Source organism: Netta rufina (assembly GCF_964035555.1).
Source record: "Netta rufina genome assembly, chromosome: 5".
Lineage (NCBI taxonomy): Eukaryota > Metazoa > Chordata > Aves > Anseriformes > Anatidae > Netta > Netta rufina.
Genome location: NC_140128.1, coordinates 26,638,504 through 26,657,193, shown reverse-complemented (window position 1 = coordinate 26,657,193; position 18,690 = coordinate 26,638,504). Strand labels below are relative to the sequence as shown.

The following is an 18,690-nucleotide window of genomic DNA, read 5'->3' as shown; positions in this document are numbered from 1 at the left end:
TAAATCTTAAAGAAAAAATAATAATAATAAACACTTACTGATAACATGTGCCTGGATATTCACAGCTGAAGAGCTCAGATGAATAAGAGAAGCATGCATATTTTAAACAGTATACATCTGGACAGTTTAAACTGAAAGTGTAACATCTGCAAAAATGAACATAAAGGTGACATTAGGATGATTAGGCAAACAGAAAGGCTATCCTGCAGCAGAAGACTAAGATAGTTTGTTTTTTTTTAAGGTAATAAATAAAATTGCTAGGAAGTTAATTTTTTTTCTCTTATGCAAATTGATATGATAGGAAGTGAGAGCTCTTTAAACTATAGAATAATATGGCACCAGAAGAATAAATGGGACATGAATACATATAGACTGAAAAATAGAATGGATTTCTAAGCTCCAGGGCATTTGGGGTCAAAACGAGAATATTGAAGGTGCAATAATCAGGAAGCTTTTAATATCAGTATGGTTGGGAAATTTACGAGAAAAAGCACTGCATGAACTAAGGACTGGAATAAGGACTTGACTAAATAAGGACTTGATTATGCTTTTGCAGCTCATTTTTAGTTCTCAAATGCCTTCTTTAAATAGCACTTTTGTGTGATAAGTAGGTATCTTATGGATCACTTTGCTTTAAAGCCTGCTGATAACATAAGCTGAAAAGCACGAAAAGCATGTCAGAAAAAAAAAAAAAAAAAAAAAAAAGGTAATGTAGATTAAGTCCACATAGTGTTGGAGTTGTTCAGACACCAAAGAAGCACTTTAATTAACAAGTTACAATTCAAATTGTCATGTCCATTTAACTTAATGAAAAAAGGATGCAATTTGTCAAAGCCTGCTTTTTCCTCCCCCAAAATGGAGAGTAAGGTGCACTAGATACAAAAATTTCAGCTAATTCAGAATTTATGAATCCCTATATATAGAATATATAGACTTTATATCCCAATATCAGGGACGGATGAGTAAAAACCCCAATTTTACAGGGATGTTGTGTGGTCAAGTGACAAAATACCACGCTATGGGGCCAAATGTACAATGGAAAGGAATGAAGTGAGGGGAGATGTGGCACAAATCTCACCCTTCCCTCCATCTGTCACTAACACTGTCCGTCTTTCACAACAGCTTTACTTCACAGGTAGGTCCTGAGATGTTCTACCAGATCAAAGGGAGGATTGTAATAACACTTCAGCCTCAGGAGCAATGAAGTTATTCATACTCAGCTATAATCTGCACTCAGCATGGATTTCTCTGCCAGCTGTAGCATCGCATGCTCATAACTGCCCTGTGTAACTAGTAGCCTGCAGACACAGCAGGGAGAGAGCGCTGTGAGGTTCCTGGTTCCATATAAATACTCGAGGAACTCTGCACACCAAAAAGCTTTCTCTGCACCGAGCAGCACCCGACAGCAGCACCAGGTGCGGATGACGATGCCGGCTGACCCAGCCGCCTTTCCCAGCGGACTTTTGCCTTTGGGACATTTCGGTAGGTGCCCGGGGCTGGGCACGCGGCCACACAACCGTGGGAGGGGGGGGCGCCAACCACGAGGGGACGAGGCTGGGGCCACGAGGGACCGGAGCGCCCGGTGCCCCGCGGCGGGGGCGCCCCCTGCGGGCGGGCGGTGGCGGTGCGGCTGTTGGTGCCGGTGCCGGAGCGGCCGGCAGAGGGCGCTGCGCGGCGCTGCGCTGCGCGGCGCGGGGCGGCGGGCGGGGCGGGGCGCGGCGCGGCCCAGCATGCAGCGCGGCGCCGTTTGAATGGCGCAGGCTCCGGGCGCTGCGCCCCGGCCCTAGGCTGCCGCGGCTCCGGCTCCGGCTCCTCCTCCGGCGCGGTGCGGCGCGGGGCGGCCCGGCCCGGTACCATGAGCGGCGGGTGAGTGCCGGGCGCCAACCGGGGACGGCGCCGCGGGGAGGCCGGGACCGGCTGCGGGTGGAGGGAGGGAAGCAGGGAGGGAGGGAGGTTCCTCGTGGCAGGAACGGGGGCGGGGAGGGGCAGCGGCGAGGCCCTGCGGGGAGCGGGGCTGCCCCTGCTCGGCTGCGCCCCCGCGGGGTCCCGGGGGCTCCCGGGGGAGGCCGGCGCCGGCCCGCGGTGGGAGGAGCGGCGGGGAGAGGCGGCTGCGGCCCCGCCGGGGAGTGAGGCCTGGCGGGGGAGCCGCGCCGCCTGGGCGTGCCCTGCCTGCTTCCCGGGGGAGAGGGGAAGGGAGAAGCCTCGCCTCGCCTGCTCCGAGATTCTGCGTTAATTGCGCTGTGAAAAGGGCTTCGGCTCCTCCGCCGCTGTGCGGGGATAGCTGGGCGTGCTGTTGAGTGCAGAGCTAACAAAGAAACCCCGAGTACTGGGGCCCGCTGAGGAGACGGAGCGGTGCGCGGTGCCGTGGCGTGGTGTGTTTGTCCTTGCAACGCGCCGTGCTCGGGAGCAAGGCGAAGCCATTCGGCTTCAAAGCGGCTCTGTGCTCGGGGTGGGAGCGCTGCCTGGCCCGCGGCCCTGCTCCTGTGCTCTTCCTGTTGTGTGGCTGCAGCCAGGGAAGGACAAAAAGGTTACTTAGCCCTGCTCCATAGCATGAAAGCATAACAGATGGCAGGTTGGTGGCTTTTTGGCCTCACCAGGTGGAAACAACAAATTGTTCTAAAGATGTAGTTTTACTTTATTATTCCTGCGTATAATTTTGACTCAAATGTCTGTAATAGTATTCCATTGCATTCAAGCCACCATTGGTTTTGAATCCTGGACTTCATAACTGAGAACATAGTTATATTTTAGAGATACCTTAATGGCGTTATTTTCATAACAGTGTACTCGTTCACGTCTGTGTACGTAGTATGAATGTGCTGTATCCATTAACTGTCAACAGTCAGTGCTCACTAATAGCAGGATGTGTGTTGTAGGGTAATATAAAAAGTCATGCGCTCATCTGCTACGAAGCGCAGTCACAGCCACGTGGGGATGAGGGAGGTACCTGTGCCACCATTAAGCTTGCAGGGGGAGGGCTTCTCCAATACGTCTTTCTTTGGATTTGGAGCTCTTGCTATGGTTTTTTGAAGCTCTTTGAGTTGAGCGGTGAGTAGGGGAACAAATTGCAGTATTTAAATTTTGAGTAGTTGCTTAAAGCTTATTCACAATATTAATGGGGGAGCTCCAATGTGTTAGAACATTATTTCCTATGTAACAGCCCTCAGATGGTGGTAGTGATAGAAATTTTCCAAGCTTCGTTTCCAGGAGTGTTAATAAATGAAAAACAACAGGTAAAAATATATATATGTTTGTTAGTGAAGGACTGTTCTTCAGCATTTTGGTACTTCTTAAAATCATGTTACTTCATGGCAGTTTAACATGCTTGTAAATTTCACTTCCAGATGTAAACGTTTTGTCCAAGAACTAAATAAAGTTCAGTTATCAGGCTGTGCAAGGAGCATTTAACCCACACCTGGATTCATCCTCAGTAAACTTGACTGAACTCTGATGTGTGGTCACTTTCCGAGGTTCATTATGACTGCTTGGGCCAGCAGGCCCCATACAAATTCATTGTGTAAGTAATAGGAAACTGAGCTCAAGAAGTTAACTTGCTACTTTTATAGTCTTTTATAGTCTTTTACTGTAAATGTAATTCATATTATTATTGTCCAAATGGAACTGTAAACTTGAAAAAAGGCCTAACAGGTATTGCTGGCTAAAATTTGTGTCCTGCTGGCTTATAGGGCGCTTCCTGTACTGTTGCACAAAAACATGGTGTTAGTGTATTCCATCAAACCTTGAATTCCACTTTAAGATAATTTAGTAAGTAACACCTAGTGAACTGTCAGGACATAAATGTAAAAATAAATAAATAAATAAAGCTATTCCATATTCAAAGGATGTGGAAACCATCTAAAATTGAAACAGATGGAGGCTGTAACGTTTGTCAGTCAGACTTAAAGGAAATCATGCCAAGGTAACTGAATCTATTCTGCATCATAAGATTGTGCTAACTTATTTTTCTAGATGAATTACCCTTTTGGAAGTAAATCTGGAAAAAACATTCCTGGAGTTTTCTCATAAGCTTTTTAAATCTGACAATGATGAGTAAAATTAGTTGTCCTTTACTGGTTCCCTGATGTATGCCAGTTTCGAATGCCTTCAAAGCATGAACTCCCCTCCTTGGGGAGTAACAATTAATTAACTTTTTCAGCTGCGTTGAATAAAGATCAATGTTGTCATCCTTGAGAATGTGCACTTGGTGTAATATGGGGGTGGGGGAGAATCACAAGAACATCTGTGATGGCTTATATATATATATATGGAATGCTACAGGAAAAAGAAACAAGAATTTGGGCAAAGAGTAGAACAGAAGGAATGTTTCTTTTAAAGGGTATTGCAGATGACTTAAATATAACTATTTTACATTTACTTTGCTGTCATGCAAAGTACTTGAGTCTGTTCTGTAAGAAATTAATGTTATGTTAATACATATGAAGATTACATAACATGTGAAGAAAAGTTTGTCCCTTTCTGGGGGCCATGCCCAAAACCATAGGACGATGGGAGGGAGTGGCTGCATTTGTTAATACTTGCCTTTGACAGTTACATGCTTTAAAGCCATTTACTACTATCTTTGAAAGCCATTCAGTGCTCCTTCTTTGCCTGCCTCTGGTATAGCTTTAAAGGTGTATTGCATCTGGGAGTGTTCAGAGGTTGGTTTTTTTATTATTAAAAAAAAAAAAAAGATAATAGCATTATCAGGAAAACTTTGTCAAGGTAATATCTGTGACTGGGTATGAATAAGCTGATTTACCAGGATATATGGCTGCTGTTACTTCAGTCTCTGTTTCCTGAAAATTGAAGAGAGTAAAAGAGAGATAAGGACTTCTCTAAGCAGATGTCAACCTATGTAAGGGTTGTTAAAGTTATTAAACTTGGGCATCTCTTCTTCAGATTTGCAGTCTGTCACAATTTATGACAGGGTTTAAGATTAGCCTTAGCCCTTTTTTTGGGCAAGCTCAGAAGACTTTTGTTCTATCCTTAGTTTATTTTTAAAATAATATAAAGCAAAGGAGTCTAATTGGCTGTAATGACATGATAAAGGACAGTTCGGAACAAATACTGCTAACCTGTATTCATCGTAAGGGAATCATTAAATTTGTGACATTAAGGTATAAGCTGTTTGATCTGGTATAAAATAATAGCTAGTGACAGTTTAAAAACCCTCCACATACTTCTCATAGCATTGGGTGGTAGTCTCTATTCCTAGAGAATATCTCTTATCAGATAAGAAATTCAAGTTCTGCAGAGGCCTGTAAAGTACCTCTCATTCTCTAGCATATATGTTTTTAATTGCTGAACAATGAGCATTTTGTCATGCATTTCTAAACCTTTGGAAGCAGGCTTCTTGACATGGACTAAGTTCATTATAGCAGTATTAGGTTTGGACAAACCAGATTCTTCTGTTTCCTGCTCTTGGCTATTTTAGATTGTTTCTGCATTTAATCATTTTCAGTGTATTTTTTTGACTTTGCAGTCTGCCCTCTAAATATTCAGGTTCACAACATCCTGTGGCAAGTTCAGCTTTATTATATGCACAAAGAACCACCTTCTTTTGTTCATTTTGAATCTAAGTCTGTCTTTGGCTAGTGTCTTTTACCACTTTAATTTGGGCAAGATGGTGAACTATCTCTATGCAACTTTTCCAAGCTATTTGTGATATAGGCCTTTATTTCCTCCCCTCTTTGCTGTAAGTAACCTCCTTGGCAGACTGAAAAGTCTTGGTCTATTCAATTTCTCATTGTATGGAAGGTATTCCATACTGTTTTTTACTCACATTTGAGTCCTTTTTTATTTTCATCGTAAGTTATTTGAGATGAGGTGTTTCGTTTCTTTTTGTTTTGAGGGGAAGGAGACTAAACTTGCACACCATACTTGAAATAGAGGCACAAATTAGTTCTACACGCTGTCACAACAGTGCTGTGTCTGTTTTTCTAGCTATCTATTGATCCATATGCAGTACTGAGCAATCCAAATGATCTAAAGTAAATTGTCATATTATATTATTGTGGGTGGTTATTAGTTTGGCATTTGTAATTCTGTGGATGAACCCAGAATTTCCTCATGCCTGCAGACATGCGTGCTTTCCTCTACGTTCATCTATAATCATTGCTTCTGGTTATTGTTCATCACAGTCCTTTAATTCTTTAGCTAGTCCTCATCTTTAGTGTCTTGTGTAACTTAAAAACTTAAGACTGACCATATCACCCCCTTTGTGATACCACCCCCTTTATGAATATATCAAACAGCATTGAACAGCACAGTTCTCTTTCTGCAGGATTCCACTGATCTTTGCTGTAGGAACTGCTTAGACCACTTATTACTGTTTCTTAGCTATTTCTCCATGCAAAGACTTTCCCTCATATCACTAGGTTGCTTAGCTTCCTTGAAAGACTTAAGTGAGTAAGTAACTTCTGGAAGCTTGTCAGAAACTCGGATACAATCTATCATTTAAATCTCCTTTATCGATACTGTACTACTTCACAATCTCGGAGAATTCCATTAATTTTTCAAGGCAAGACATGCTTTCGGCAGCCAGCTTGACTTTCCCAATATATTATTTGTATCTACTAATTCTTCTCTTAATTGCATTGTTTGCCAATTTGCACAACACGGATGTCAGTCTGGATCTTCCTTGGGGCCATCTTTAAATACTGACTGTATTTTCCACATGTGATTCCTGTAGGTGTGCTGGCAGCTCTAAGGAAGAGGTTCTCTGTACCTTGGTTAATAGCATGGCAATTTCTTTGTGAGTTCTTACAACTTATGGATGAGTATCATCCAGTTTTGGGGGTGGTAGTGTTTATTTTGCTTACACTAGCTGCTGTTTCTGCATCTTTAGAGACCCTCACAAAAAAGTTAAACTATGGAAACCTCTTTTAAGCAGTAGGACACTGAGCACAAATGTAAAGGATTTGCTTCGCTTCACCAGGTTCTTCTTTGTATCAGATCATCTGTTGGCCTTTTGGAGTCTCTGTTCCTGGCCTCTGAAGAAAGAACTGATAGTTTTGTCTTTTCCTGTTTCAACAGGGAGGCTAGAGGGCATTATGTTCTTACATCAAATTTGTCAGTGTGTAATCCTCTTTACTTTCCTCTTCTGGGCACATTTGTATGTAGCAATTTTTTTTCTTTCCAGTTCAGGTATTTTGACTCTCAATGTTTGTGTCATTTTCTCAAGCTTTTTAATCTGATTTCTGTTTACTGATTTCTTGTGATTTTTCAAATATTCTTGCTAGATGTTTCTTTCTTCCCTTACATTATTTTTCAATCTTAATTGAAATTTGTTCCCATTTAACAGTGCTGTTTAATACATTAGGAATCAGATTCTTGCTCAGTGCTTTGCATGAAAGATGAGGGTAGTTTGACTTCTTTCTTGCCTGTTTAATAAATCATCTCAACATCCTGAACAAAGGGCTGTAAGCTGTCATGGTGTCACAGGGACAGTAACAAAAATGGTTCTTTGGGAACCAAGGTTATGGAAATTCTAGCATCTGACAGGTTGATTCTGTGGGATTTAGCTGCGGTTGTTGCAGGTTGTCCTGCAACAAAAAATCAAGTTAATGAACTAGACTTATCTAACTTAGTATCCATAGAAATATGGACAGCCAACTGTTAAATGATGCTGGGGCTTGCCAAAGTTGTTAGTTTGAGGGCTGTGTTCCTTTTTTAAAGGGTAAGGATTTACGTTAGTGTATTACCCTTCTTTTTTGAGAGAGACATCAAATGAGGCTCTTGGATATTGATCTTGTTCTAAAGAAAACGGTGTTAAAGAAAAACATTTTAATATTTTGCTAAGTTTGAGCAGTATCCTATGATGTAATTTTGTGAAGATGTACACCACCTACTTTGTTTTGAACCTGCAACCTATTTGTTTAATTTGATGGCTTTTGGCTACTGCTTTGAACAATCTTATCTAAGCAGCTGTTTGCCATCTTTTTCAGTGCTCAGTGAAGTTCTTAATATGGGATAAACCTACTAAATGTGAGAGAAGGGGTAGGTCTGTTGGTATTAAGGGTGGAGGGGAGAAATTGAGGTACTAGTGTTGGGACCAGAGCGTTGCCATTTAAGGGTGGAAAAAGAATAAGTGGTTGCTCTTAAAAGTAAGGTAGGGTGTTCTGCTGAAACATTTTGGTAAGAATAGTGCTCCACAACAATGTAGTTTGTGAAGCCAGTCTCAAGGAAAGGGTTTTCTGTATCACTTAGTTGCACATTCTGGTTTTGGATTTTGTTGGTCTGTCTCAATACTTTGCTTGGTTCTTATAGAAATATTTGCATATTTCAAAACCAGTACTTTGGACACTTTCTTACTGGTTAATTGTGGTACAAAGACTTTACTACAAGCAGCAGCCAGGTTATATGCTGAGGAAAAGTTGGGGGGGAGTGAATTGCCAACAAGTTTTTTTATTTTGTTTAGTCTTTGTTCTTCTGGTGAATCTTATCTTATTCCTGAAAAACAAAGATTTTTATTTAGCTGTTTTTCATTCTGACCTATTTTTCTTCAGGTGGTAGATGAAATAGATTAGCAGGAAGGTGTCTCCTAAATAATTTGTTTTATTCTTTGCTTTAATTCTTGTCTGTGTGGCGCCTCACAGTGCAGGTATACTGAGCTGGTCTGAAAACAGATGGTATGTTTCTTAGGCATGGAGGAGAGGGGAGTTGTTTGCTTTTTGAGGAAAACTACTTGAGAATTTGTGAAGTGATTATCAGCATGTTAATAATCATAAAGGCCTCCAGCTAACATTTGCTAAACAGTAATGTCTGTTTATTTCTATTATGGTATATCTTGCAAATAGTTGAACTGTTTTAACTGGTTTTGCTAGCTGCATTTGAAGGAAGTTTCACAAAATATGACTAAAGATGACCTTTTCCTTGAAAATAGGAATTTGAGAGATTATGGCCTCTGAAGCCCACAATGTTAGAAAACAGAAAGTTTTGCATATCGAAGGTTGTCTCGATCTCCCCAGAAAAAGAATTTCTTCTTCCACTAGAAAGATCATGAAGGAGGTAAGGTTTTTATCATGTCCTCTGTTGAAACTGAAGTAAATGTTCAAACAGAAGTTCATAGCTCCAAGCAGTCTAAAACTGGATATGTAGTGCTCATGTTCCATGTTTGCATGTGCAGTAGAACTTGAACAGCGATTGTTATAAAAAATATGCATTATAACACATGCAGTGATTGCACAGATATGTGTCCTCCACATGAGGAGTAGGTACTGATGTGGTTCTGCTCATGCCTTCTTTTCAGCAATCTAGCCAATAACCGTTTCAGAGGAGGAATTCTATTATCAAAGTTTTCTCTTTCTAAAAGCTTACGTGACAAAAGTGATAGGTGGGGTAGGTGAAATAGCTGCATTGAAGTGGACCTGCCATTCTGTTATTATGTGGCTCGATCTACCACATTGTCTAATAATACAGGTACTTTTACTGGATTTTTTGCAAGCCACAAACACTTTTTCGTAACTTCTTACCTTTGCTACTTGCTGAAGAAATCTGCTAATGCAGGCTGATGGGGTACAGAGGAAGTAGTAGGGAGGTAAGTTTAATGTTAGATCACTTGAAACAGTGATAAAGATGCCAGTATCCTCTTTGTCTGTGGATGTATTGAGACAATGTATTGAAATTCACGTGGTTTTATCATTTATCAAAACAGTCATTGTTTTGGCAGTATTTTGCAGATGTGCGCAACTTAAATATCATCAGTAGTACACATTTTCAAGTTTAAATTTTTGCAGTTTGTAATTGTAGTACCTGTTTATATGAAAATATTTTAACACCTTAATGCTTTTTTAATTAGACCAGAATGTCACAATTCAACTCACCTTCAATGTTTTAAAGCTTCATTTAATGAAGATTACTGTAAGGAAAAAAATCTTTAGAAATTCATCTTTGAATTGTTGCTTAATTTTCGAAAGTTTTGTGAATCTCTATGACACATCTTTGAATGAATTTTATTTGTTCAGGATATTACTGTCCTACACAGCCTCATTGTTATCAGGGTGCTTATCTGTTTCATATGAACAAATTCAGGATAATCAAGACGATGCTGTCTAAGTTGGTCTTGATTTTTGTTGTACTTTGGAGGAAGAGTATTCTTCTGCTGTTATTTTCCTAGCATCTGCCAGCCTGTATTATTGGCATTATACATTTAAATGTGTATGAGAGACAGGAAATGTAGTTTTGACATCAAATTTCAGAAGACTTTTTATATTAGACACAGTTTTCAGTTTGCTAGTAAGTAAAGAATCTATCTCTGATGTCACAATTCTACCTCTTGCCAGAGATACCACAAGCCTGTCAGTGACTGTGATGTTCCAAGGACAGCTGTGGCAGAGCTAGTTTGTCTATATGTAACTGTGAAATACTTGACAATTACAGGAACGTTAATATAGCTGTGCTTCAGTTGCAGACTAGGAGGAGTGAGTGGGAGGGGATCTGTGGTAAACTTAGTCCAGTTCTTGATAAACCAGGACTTCATTTTTTTTTTGTGTGTGTGTGTGTGAACTGTGGAATTTTTTGTCTCTGTAGTAATAGTTTGTTCTTCCCTATTCCCTTTCTCACAGGGTAAGAAATCTCCAAAACAGCTGGCTTCATACACAAACAGGTAGGAGGGCCTTGCTGTATAAGAGTCTGAGTTTCAGGAGAGAGGGAGGAAGAACCAGTTTAAATTTATTGCAACACCCAGACAGACACAATGGAAGATCTTAATTTTACTCACAGTACTTGTTTTTTGTGTCTACTTCCATAACAATGAGTCCTTTCCATTCAAAAAAGCAGGAAAACGATATTGGGGTTAGCTCTCATTTCTGATAACATAAATGTCATGAAGGTATATACTGGGGGTAAAACTGTAACCTGCAAGTTTACTGTTGCATTCATAATGATATATTTTAATGTAAAGTGTTGAATTAAGTTTAGAGTAACCTTTACTAAAATACTGCTTTGTTTTTGTAGAGTAACAGTTGGAAAAACAGTGACCAGTCCCCTGTCTCTCTTCAAAGTAGTGTATTGTAAAAGAAAAGTTCGTTGTTATACTCCAAAGCCTTGTTATAAAAAGAAACAGTTCCCTAAATCAAGGGGCTGTGACATGGCAAATAAAGAAAATGAACTGGCTTGTGCAGGGAATCTGCCAGCAAAACTGCACGACAGTCGTACGCACTTGCTGAATTCTAGTGACTCTGGCTCATCTCAAACAGAAGGCCCCTCATCCAAATATAGTGGATTTTTTTCAGAGGTAAGTTGAGTTTCTGGTAGTTTTTGTGTAGTTAGCTGTGGACGTTTTTGAATAGATTAATTTTCTTAACATACAAATTAGCTCAAGGCTTGTGATTTACAGTCTTTATTAGTCTGTTTACTGTGGTTCAGTTGCCAACAGTAGTTGTTCTGCCACTTTGTCAGCCTGAGAATTTAGATCTGACAGCATAGTCTGGGTTAAAACTATACCAGCACCAAAGGAAAAAATACTCTTTTGACCAGGTTGGGTTTCATGGTTGGTATAATGCATTGCTACCTACATGTTTATGGAAGCATGAAAGTGTTGGTGTATAGATGGAAATAACCTAGTGAGGTTAAGATGGGACCACTTCCAGTAGCAGTGTCAGCTTGGTGTACATGAAAGTAATTTAAATGATTGTATGAGTGTTTGTGGTGAGATTACTTAAGGAAGCTCCATAAATGCTTTCGCAGCTGCTGAGAGTGGCTAGAAGGTCAAATACTGAAGTGAAATAGATGTGTTTTGTGACAGGGCTGCCACCAACACCCCCAAGTCTTCTGTGAGGCTGCTCTCAATCCACTCGTCACAGCCTGTATTCATGTTTGGGATTGCCCCAGGCTAGATGCAGGACCTTGTACTTGGCCTTGTTGAACTTAATGAGGTTCGCACCGGCCCGCCTCTTAAGCTTGTGAGGGTCCCTCTGGATGGCATCCCTTCCCTCCAGTGTGTAGACAGCACCATGCAGCTTGGTGTCATCAGCAGACTTGCTGAGGGTGCTCTCAATTTCACTGTCCACGTCACTGACAGAGATGTTAAATAGTGCTGGTCCCAATACTGGCCCCTGAGGAACACCACTTGTCATTGGTTTCCACCCGGACATTGAGCTGTTGACTAAAACTCTTTGAATGTGATCATCCAGCCAGTCCTTAAGCACTGAGTGGTATACCTGTCAAATCCATGTCTCTCCACTTCAGAGACATGGTTGTTTACAAATGAAGATGGAGGCAAGATTCATTTGAGAAACGTAAGAACCAGATCACCGGCCGTAGATGACTGTTTAACTGGATTTGAGAGATGTGGGTGGCAGTGCAGTGTTCGTTCCAATCCAAGATACAATTGAATAAAGTACTTCAGTTTGAGAACAAGTGTTTTCACAAGTGAACCTTTAATAATTACATTTATTGTTCCAAACCAAATTGATAGAGTTCTTGAAATTAGTAGCAAAGTAAATGTTCCTCAAAGTTAGTGAGAGCTATAGGTTTATACTTGAGTGCTCTTTGTAACTGTTAGACTTAGGTGTTTACAGACCTTATTCTTGCAGCTTTTGGGTAAAGTAGCCTTAATCTATGCTCCGTCCTAAGGGAAACCTCCATTTTTAAGACCATTATTAAGTAGATTTCTAAAACCACTCATACAGGTAGAAAAGTATATTTTCATATACTACATTACCATATTAGGGCAACTTATTGTGTCATTACTGGCATTTAACTTGCAGTAAACTTTTGTGTTCTTAAAAACATTATACAGGTTTCTCAGGACCATGAAACTATGGCTCAAGTTCTTTTCAGCAGGAATCTGAGGCTGAATGTAGCTTTAACCTTTTGGAGAAGGAGAAGTATAAGTGAACTGGTAGCCTACCTAGTGAGGTAAATTGAGAATCTCTTACTTTACATTCTTAAAGCAGTAGCACTCCCAAACATGTTACAATTTTTTAGGGTTTCCTTAAATCTTGTAACTTAGCTATAATTATGTATTAGTTCAACCTATGTTTCCATTATGAGTTATGTTCTACTAGTAACACTTGTTTGTCCTCAATGTTCCTAGGATACAGGATCTTGGAGTAGTAGTAGACTGCCTTCCCGTGCTTACAAACAGGTACAAACACAAGTGGGGGGGTGAGAATCTACCATATCCTCATTGAAGTTCTGGCACTTCTGAAACATCTTGTTTTTTTAAGTTTACAGGAAGAAAAACCATATATTTCAATTGGCTGCTGTGTAGATCTTTTGCCTTTAGTGAAATCACTACTTAAAAGCAAATATGAGGAGTAAGTATCATTTTCAGATACTTTTTAAATATTATTCCTTCCTGGACATTCAGTTCCCTTGTGTTTAAAGGTGCTTAGTCCCTGGACTTTTCTTCCTTCCCCTCAGCCCTGCCTTCTCTGGGAAGCACCTACCTAAAGAAGGTTGCTGGGAACCTTCATTTCTCTTTTAAAATATTCAGTGGTGCAAAAACTCTAATGCAAGGTTAAAGGGTGAACTAGCTTTTCCCTCATGTAGATTTATTCATCCTAAATAGTAAAGCAGAATGGCACCAAGAGTTTAGCATGTTCTATAATACAGAATCCTGAAAGCTTTCAGGCAAAACATCCAAAGCATTTCTGCTTCTTACAAGAGCTTCTGTTTACTACTTTGAAAATGAAAACATAGGGAGGTATGTAGATTTGAGATTTCATCTAGATTTCTCTTCCAGAACAGAAAATGTGTTGCTTTCCTATTTCTATTAATGCATTATCTGACCTATGGATATTTAAATTGTGTAAAATATGTTCTTACAGATATGTGATAGTTGGTTTAAACTGGCTTCAGGCTGTCATTAAAAGATGGTGGTCAGAACTATCTTCACATACAGAGAGGGCAGATGATAGGTGAGTATAGTATTTGAAAATATTTAAATATTTCTGTAGCTTGTTCATCTCAATCTGTATTGAGGTGTATTCCTGCTAATCAAATTTATCTGCAGAAGATACTCATAAGTATCATCAAGTAAAAGCTTAAAAGCACTTAAAGTTAGTTCTTAAGTTCTCAAGCCACAGATAGTGTTTGGAAACTTACTTTAAGGGTTGTCCTGTTCTGTTTTTTTACTATTTTTAACTGGAGTTCTAACAAATATGGAATAGTCATATCGTGAGTAATATAAATGCTACAGAAGTAAAAAATAAATAAATAAATAAAATTGATCCAGCTTTGTGGCAATGTTAAGACTGTCTATATGCAGTATTATATGTACAATCAAGCCTGCTGAAGCATATATTTTACAAATATAATTTACGTATTATAATTACATATTTTATGCTGTAGCATATATTTTACAATCTGGTATCTGTTATTTTTCAGAAATATTCACATTTTAAAAGAACTGTTAAGTGGATTATGGGAACAAGAGAATCATCTTACTCTGGTTCCAGGATATACTGGTAATATAGCTAAGGTAATCCATTTCCAGTTGTGTTTAGTAATCAGTATAGCTATATCATCTGCAGTATTCCTCTGTTTGGATGTTATTTACTTTAAACTATTGAAGGACAAACAGATTTACTGCTAGAATATTTTTCGCTAAGGCTCAAGTGTATTGCCCAGTTTTCGCAGAAATTCAGAGTGAATGCCAAGTGATGATAATAGTGTGGTTTAGAATGCTAATAGTGAATTTTTATCATTTTTTTCCTTTATAGAGAAACTGTCTCCTTAATGAAATGGTTAATAGTAGTAAGATTTTAAAATAATGTAGAAAATAGTTCAGATGAGTAGGTAGACTGTGGAAGGACAGATGTTTTCTCTAAGATCTGCTGTACCAGTTGTGTAAGGGTGATGCAACATAGAGAATCTGAGCCCAGCAGTGTTGTTTGCATTTACATGTCAGGTGACTGGGGCAAGTGACAACATGCTAAGTTCTAAAGTTTTTGCTGGCCTAGTGCTTAGAAAATGGTGACTTTGTGGAGAGCAGAAGAGTGTCTCCATCTGAAGTGAACCCCCCTCTGTCTTTCTTCATCTGACTGTGCTTAATGCTATGCTTTAATGCTGTGCTTAAGGGTGTCTGATAAATGCATGACCATGGTACTGGTCATGGTACTCATCTCTCTAAAGATGGTTTTCTGAGGCTGGGCACCAAAGGTTACACTGAGTGAGGAAACCCCCATCTCCTTGGCATTCCATACCTAATAAAGGTATGGAATGAGCCAGGATATAAAGCAGCCATGTGGCTAGAGCTCGGATTAGAGTAAACTTGAAAAGAACGTGGAGATTGCCTGCTTTGTTATATCTGCAGGAGCTTTGGCATCTACAGTTCTATGGGTATAGAATTTGTCACTTTGTTTTATCAATCAAATAAGTTATATCTTGTCCTGGGACTGCTGAGCCTCTGTGGCCTGTAATATTGACATCTCTACAAAGATAGTTGCAAACTCCTTGCAGAGTTGCAGATGTGATGCAGAAGAGAAGAGTTGTAACTCACAACTGGTAGAGCAATTAGAGTTTTTATTATAGATTGCTCTGTTCATCTGGTAGGTCAACATAGTTACACCAAGTGCCAGTTTGTTTCTCTAACACTGAGGTACCCTTTCTGTTCATTTGCCTGCTCTACAAGGTATACCAGGATAGATTGTGACCAAGGCCACCTACCTGAACAAGTAGGGAGCAAAAAGAATAGTACATGAATGTTGGAGGGGTTGGAGGGAAGATAGAACCCTTAATAAACGCAGTTCATATACATAATATCACTAAATGATGATGTTTTTTTCCTGCCATTGGTGTGCATGCAGAGAGCAGAAGAAAAATTAAGTTGATGGCTTTGGAAACTAATTTCACTGTGCTTGCAGGCATTTTAGCGTAAAGGAGTGTTCTTAAAAGCATTAATTGAAAATAATCCTGAATTTGTGGATAACCTGTTCTGAAATTTGGCCTAAACATAATTTTATTGTATTATGGTCCTGATTGATTGCCATGCTTCAAACATACAGTTGATGTTACAGCCTTAAGCGATGTGACAAACACTTTCTTCTTTTTTTCTTTCTAGGATGTAAATGCTTATTTATTACAACTACACTGACATGACTGAGAAATGGTGTGCTTATGTGGTGAAACAATCCCCTAAAATATCCCTGAAGTATGTACTATTTCTGAAAGCCTTTTGAGAAATATTGGCGGAAGAGAACTGAACTGTCAAGCTGTTTAATGAAACCACTAACAAAATCCTAACAATCTACTTCACATTGAAGTGGAAAAATGTCTAGTAGGAGCAACTTTTACTTCAGTGAGGTGAAAGTGCACTATGAAAACTGTATGCCTTTGCTGCATTTGGGATTCGTTCAGTTACTAGGTATTCATTTAAATGCTACTGTTTTACTACAACATCGCATAAAAAGGTGAATTATACCATCATGAAGACAAGACAGCAGAACCAGTTATAATGAATCAACAAGAGTAATCAGCATTAAGAGCTTTTAAGTGTTTTTCACAAGAACTCCAAAATGCACAACTATCTTCCATTTATGTTAAAGAAAACTTTGTAATATTGAATTTCTTCTGTTTTAATCAAAATTAAAGACTTTTGTTTGCACTATTGAGAAACTATACAGCAAAGATGCCTTAATTACTAGTGTTTCAAAAAGCCAATGTGATAAGATGCAAATAGCTATTACGTTCAGATTGTGTTGAAAAACTACTACAAAAATCAGGGTTTCACATTGTGTAGTTGTTTATGAAACATTGCACACTGACAAAAATTCATGTATGAAATATTATAAATACCTGAAGTTAAGCTTGGATAAACAGTTATTACAAATGTGAGCAGAATGGTGAATTTGTCTAACAAATGTTTTTATATTGTATGTGGATTTCTAACACAATAATCTTGTTCTGTATCATTTAAACTACATGCAAATAAGTAAATATATTAAATGTATCTTTTTTCTTTTCAAGTTCATAAAAATTTCTAGAACAATTTCTTCCACAGTACTTTTTATTGTAGATATATCTATTGTTCGTAAAATGTTTACAGCCAGTTGAGGCCATGTTATTCAAGTTATACCCTTTACATACTACCTCCTCTAAGAAATTGACAAAATGTTGCAAAATTCGACAACCAGATTTACTCATGATAAATTCATACTACTTCAAACTTAAAATAACAAAAACATTGAAAATACAACTATAAACTGTTCTTCTCCTATTGCCATTCTGTGCTATTTTAATTTAAAAGCTGTAGATGAATAGCTCTGAGGGAGTTTTGTTTTTAGGTTTTCTACTGCTTTTTTTTTTGTGATTAGGGAGCATGCTTTTCTAATTAAGTCATATGCAGTGCCAGCTGTTCACTTAATAATACACATGCATCACCAAATTACCTTCTATGGGGAAACAAAGTGCTTAGGGTTATTTTCATGCCTAACATCAAGCATATGCTCTTTTATTGAAGTGCTAGGCAGGAGAAAGACTTTTGATAGCCTCAAGTGGTTTTTACTTAACAGGTGAAACTAATGAGTTTTGAACTTAAGTAGTGGTCAACAGCTTTAGGTCTCCTGTTGCTTCATTTTATAGTTTGTGCTTAATTTATGTGTCATTATTGCTGACTTCAGAAGGCCAATTAGAAATCTGTCATCAGAACTTGGTACTTTTTGGTTATTTGAATATTCTTTAAACCACCAAAGGTTTTGTGCTTTCCAGAGCAGTCAGCTACAGGGAAGAATGTTTGGGACATCCCAAAACTGATAATTTAGTGGGATGTTCTCTTGAGATTTGCATAGCACAACTCTTTTTTGCTAGAATTATACATTACTTAGAGGTATTTCACATTCCAAAGACTTTGAGATAGGACCTGATGCTTTTCAAAATATTTTCTCTGTCAAGTAAAAATAAATCAAGGAACTACAGTATGATAATGGATAGTGGAATGCTTAAATATAAAGGTAACAAAGGCTGACTTCAGAATTTGGGATGTAATGGCTGAAGCTCTTAGATGAAGCTCTTAGATTATTCCTCAAGAAGCATACCGTAAAGGTGGTAGAAACTTGGATTTTAATGTCTCCTGGTTTTTATAGACAAGGTGAAGAAATTCATGGCCATGTCTTCCAGATAATACAAGAAGTAATTGCTGTAATAAAATGAAATATTCTACTATTCAAAAACTCTGCTGAACTATAAATATGAACATATGGGCTGATACTGAATTATGCATACAGCCATGGGTTTCCACCATTTTTAACTGTGGATGGTGCTTTTGTTCGAATGGTGAGGTAAGATTGTCTTGAGAATCATTATTGATATTTATATAATAAAAGAATGTGTTATTTTAAACTGTCAGAAGTTGTATTTTGACAGCATCAATAATACAGTGTTAAACATGAAGTTGTTAGTATCTGTGCCTTATTTAAAAGGATTTTTTTTTACCGTTTTCAGGCAGCTGCTAGACTATAAGAACAGGATTCATTGACGTATCAACAGAACTCTGGCTACTGTCCATTACTGAGTGATTTTTTTTGTCATGTTTTTAAATAACTCATTTAGCTATTCAGGTTGAAATTCAGGTTCAGCTTGTATGCTCTTTAATTCTCAACTAGTTACAAACCAATTTTGCTGTAATAGAATGTATATGTATAATGTCTGCTCAAAGGTGATACAAGTAAAAAAAAAAAAAAAAAAATGCTTGTAGTTCCGTGAAATCCATGTAGTTATCTCAGTGAAACCAAGAATGAATTTTAA

The 18,690-nt window shown here is 38.7% G+C and overlaps 1 protein-coding gene across 2 annotated transcripts; it reads left to right on the top strand.

The window, feature by feature from the left end:
- The first annotated feature begins 1,717 nt into the window (after nucleotides 1-1,717).
- Nucleotides 1,718-18,596, top strand: KATNBL1 (katanin regulatory subunit B1 like 1). Of its 2 annotated transcripts, XM_084287315.1 has the most exons (11): nucleotides 1,726-1,866; nucleotides 3,345-3,517; nucleotides 8,885-9,009; nucleotides 10,566-10,606; nucleotides 10,957-11,236; nucleotides 12,743-12,861; nucleotides 13,040-13,090; nucleotides 13,173-13,262; nucleotides 13,776-13,865; nucleotides 14,335-14,428; nucleotides 16,010-18,596. In XM_084287315.1, exons 3-11 carry the CDS (start codon nucleotides 8,899-8,901, stop codon nucleotides 16,040-16,042), a joined length of 909 nt encoding a protein of 302 aa, XP_084143441.1. In that variant the 5' UTR covers nucleotides 1,726-1,866; nucleotides 3,345-3,517; nucleotides 8,885-8,898; the 3' UTR covers nucleotides 16,043-18,596. The 2 variants fall into 2 exon arrangements, with proteins under 2 accessions (XP_084143440.1, XP_084143441.1); XM_084287314.1 differs by lacking the exon at nucleotides 3,345-3,517 and having other exon boundaries at nucleotides 1,718-1,866.
- Nucleotides 18,597-18,690: the final 94 nt, after the last annotated feature.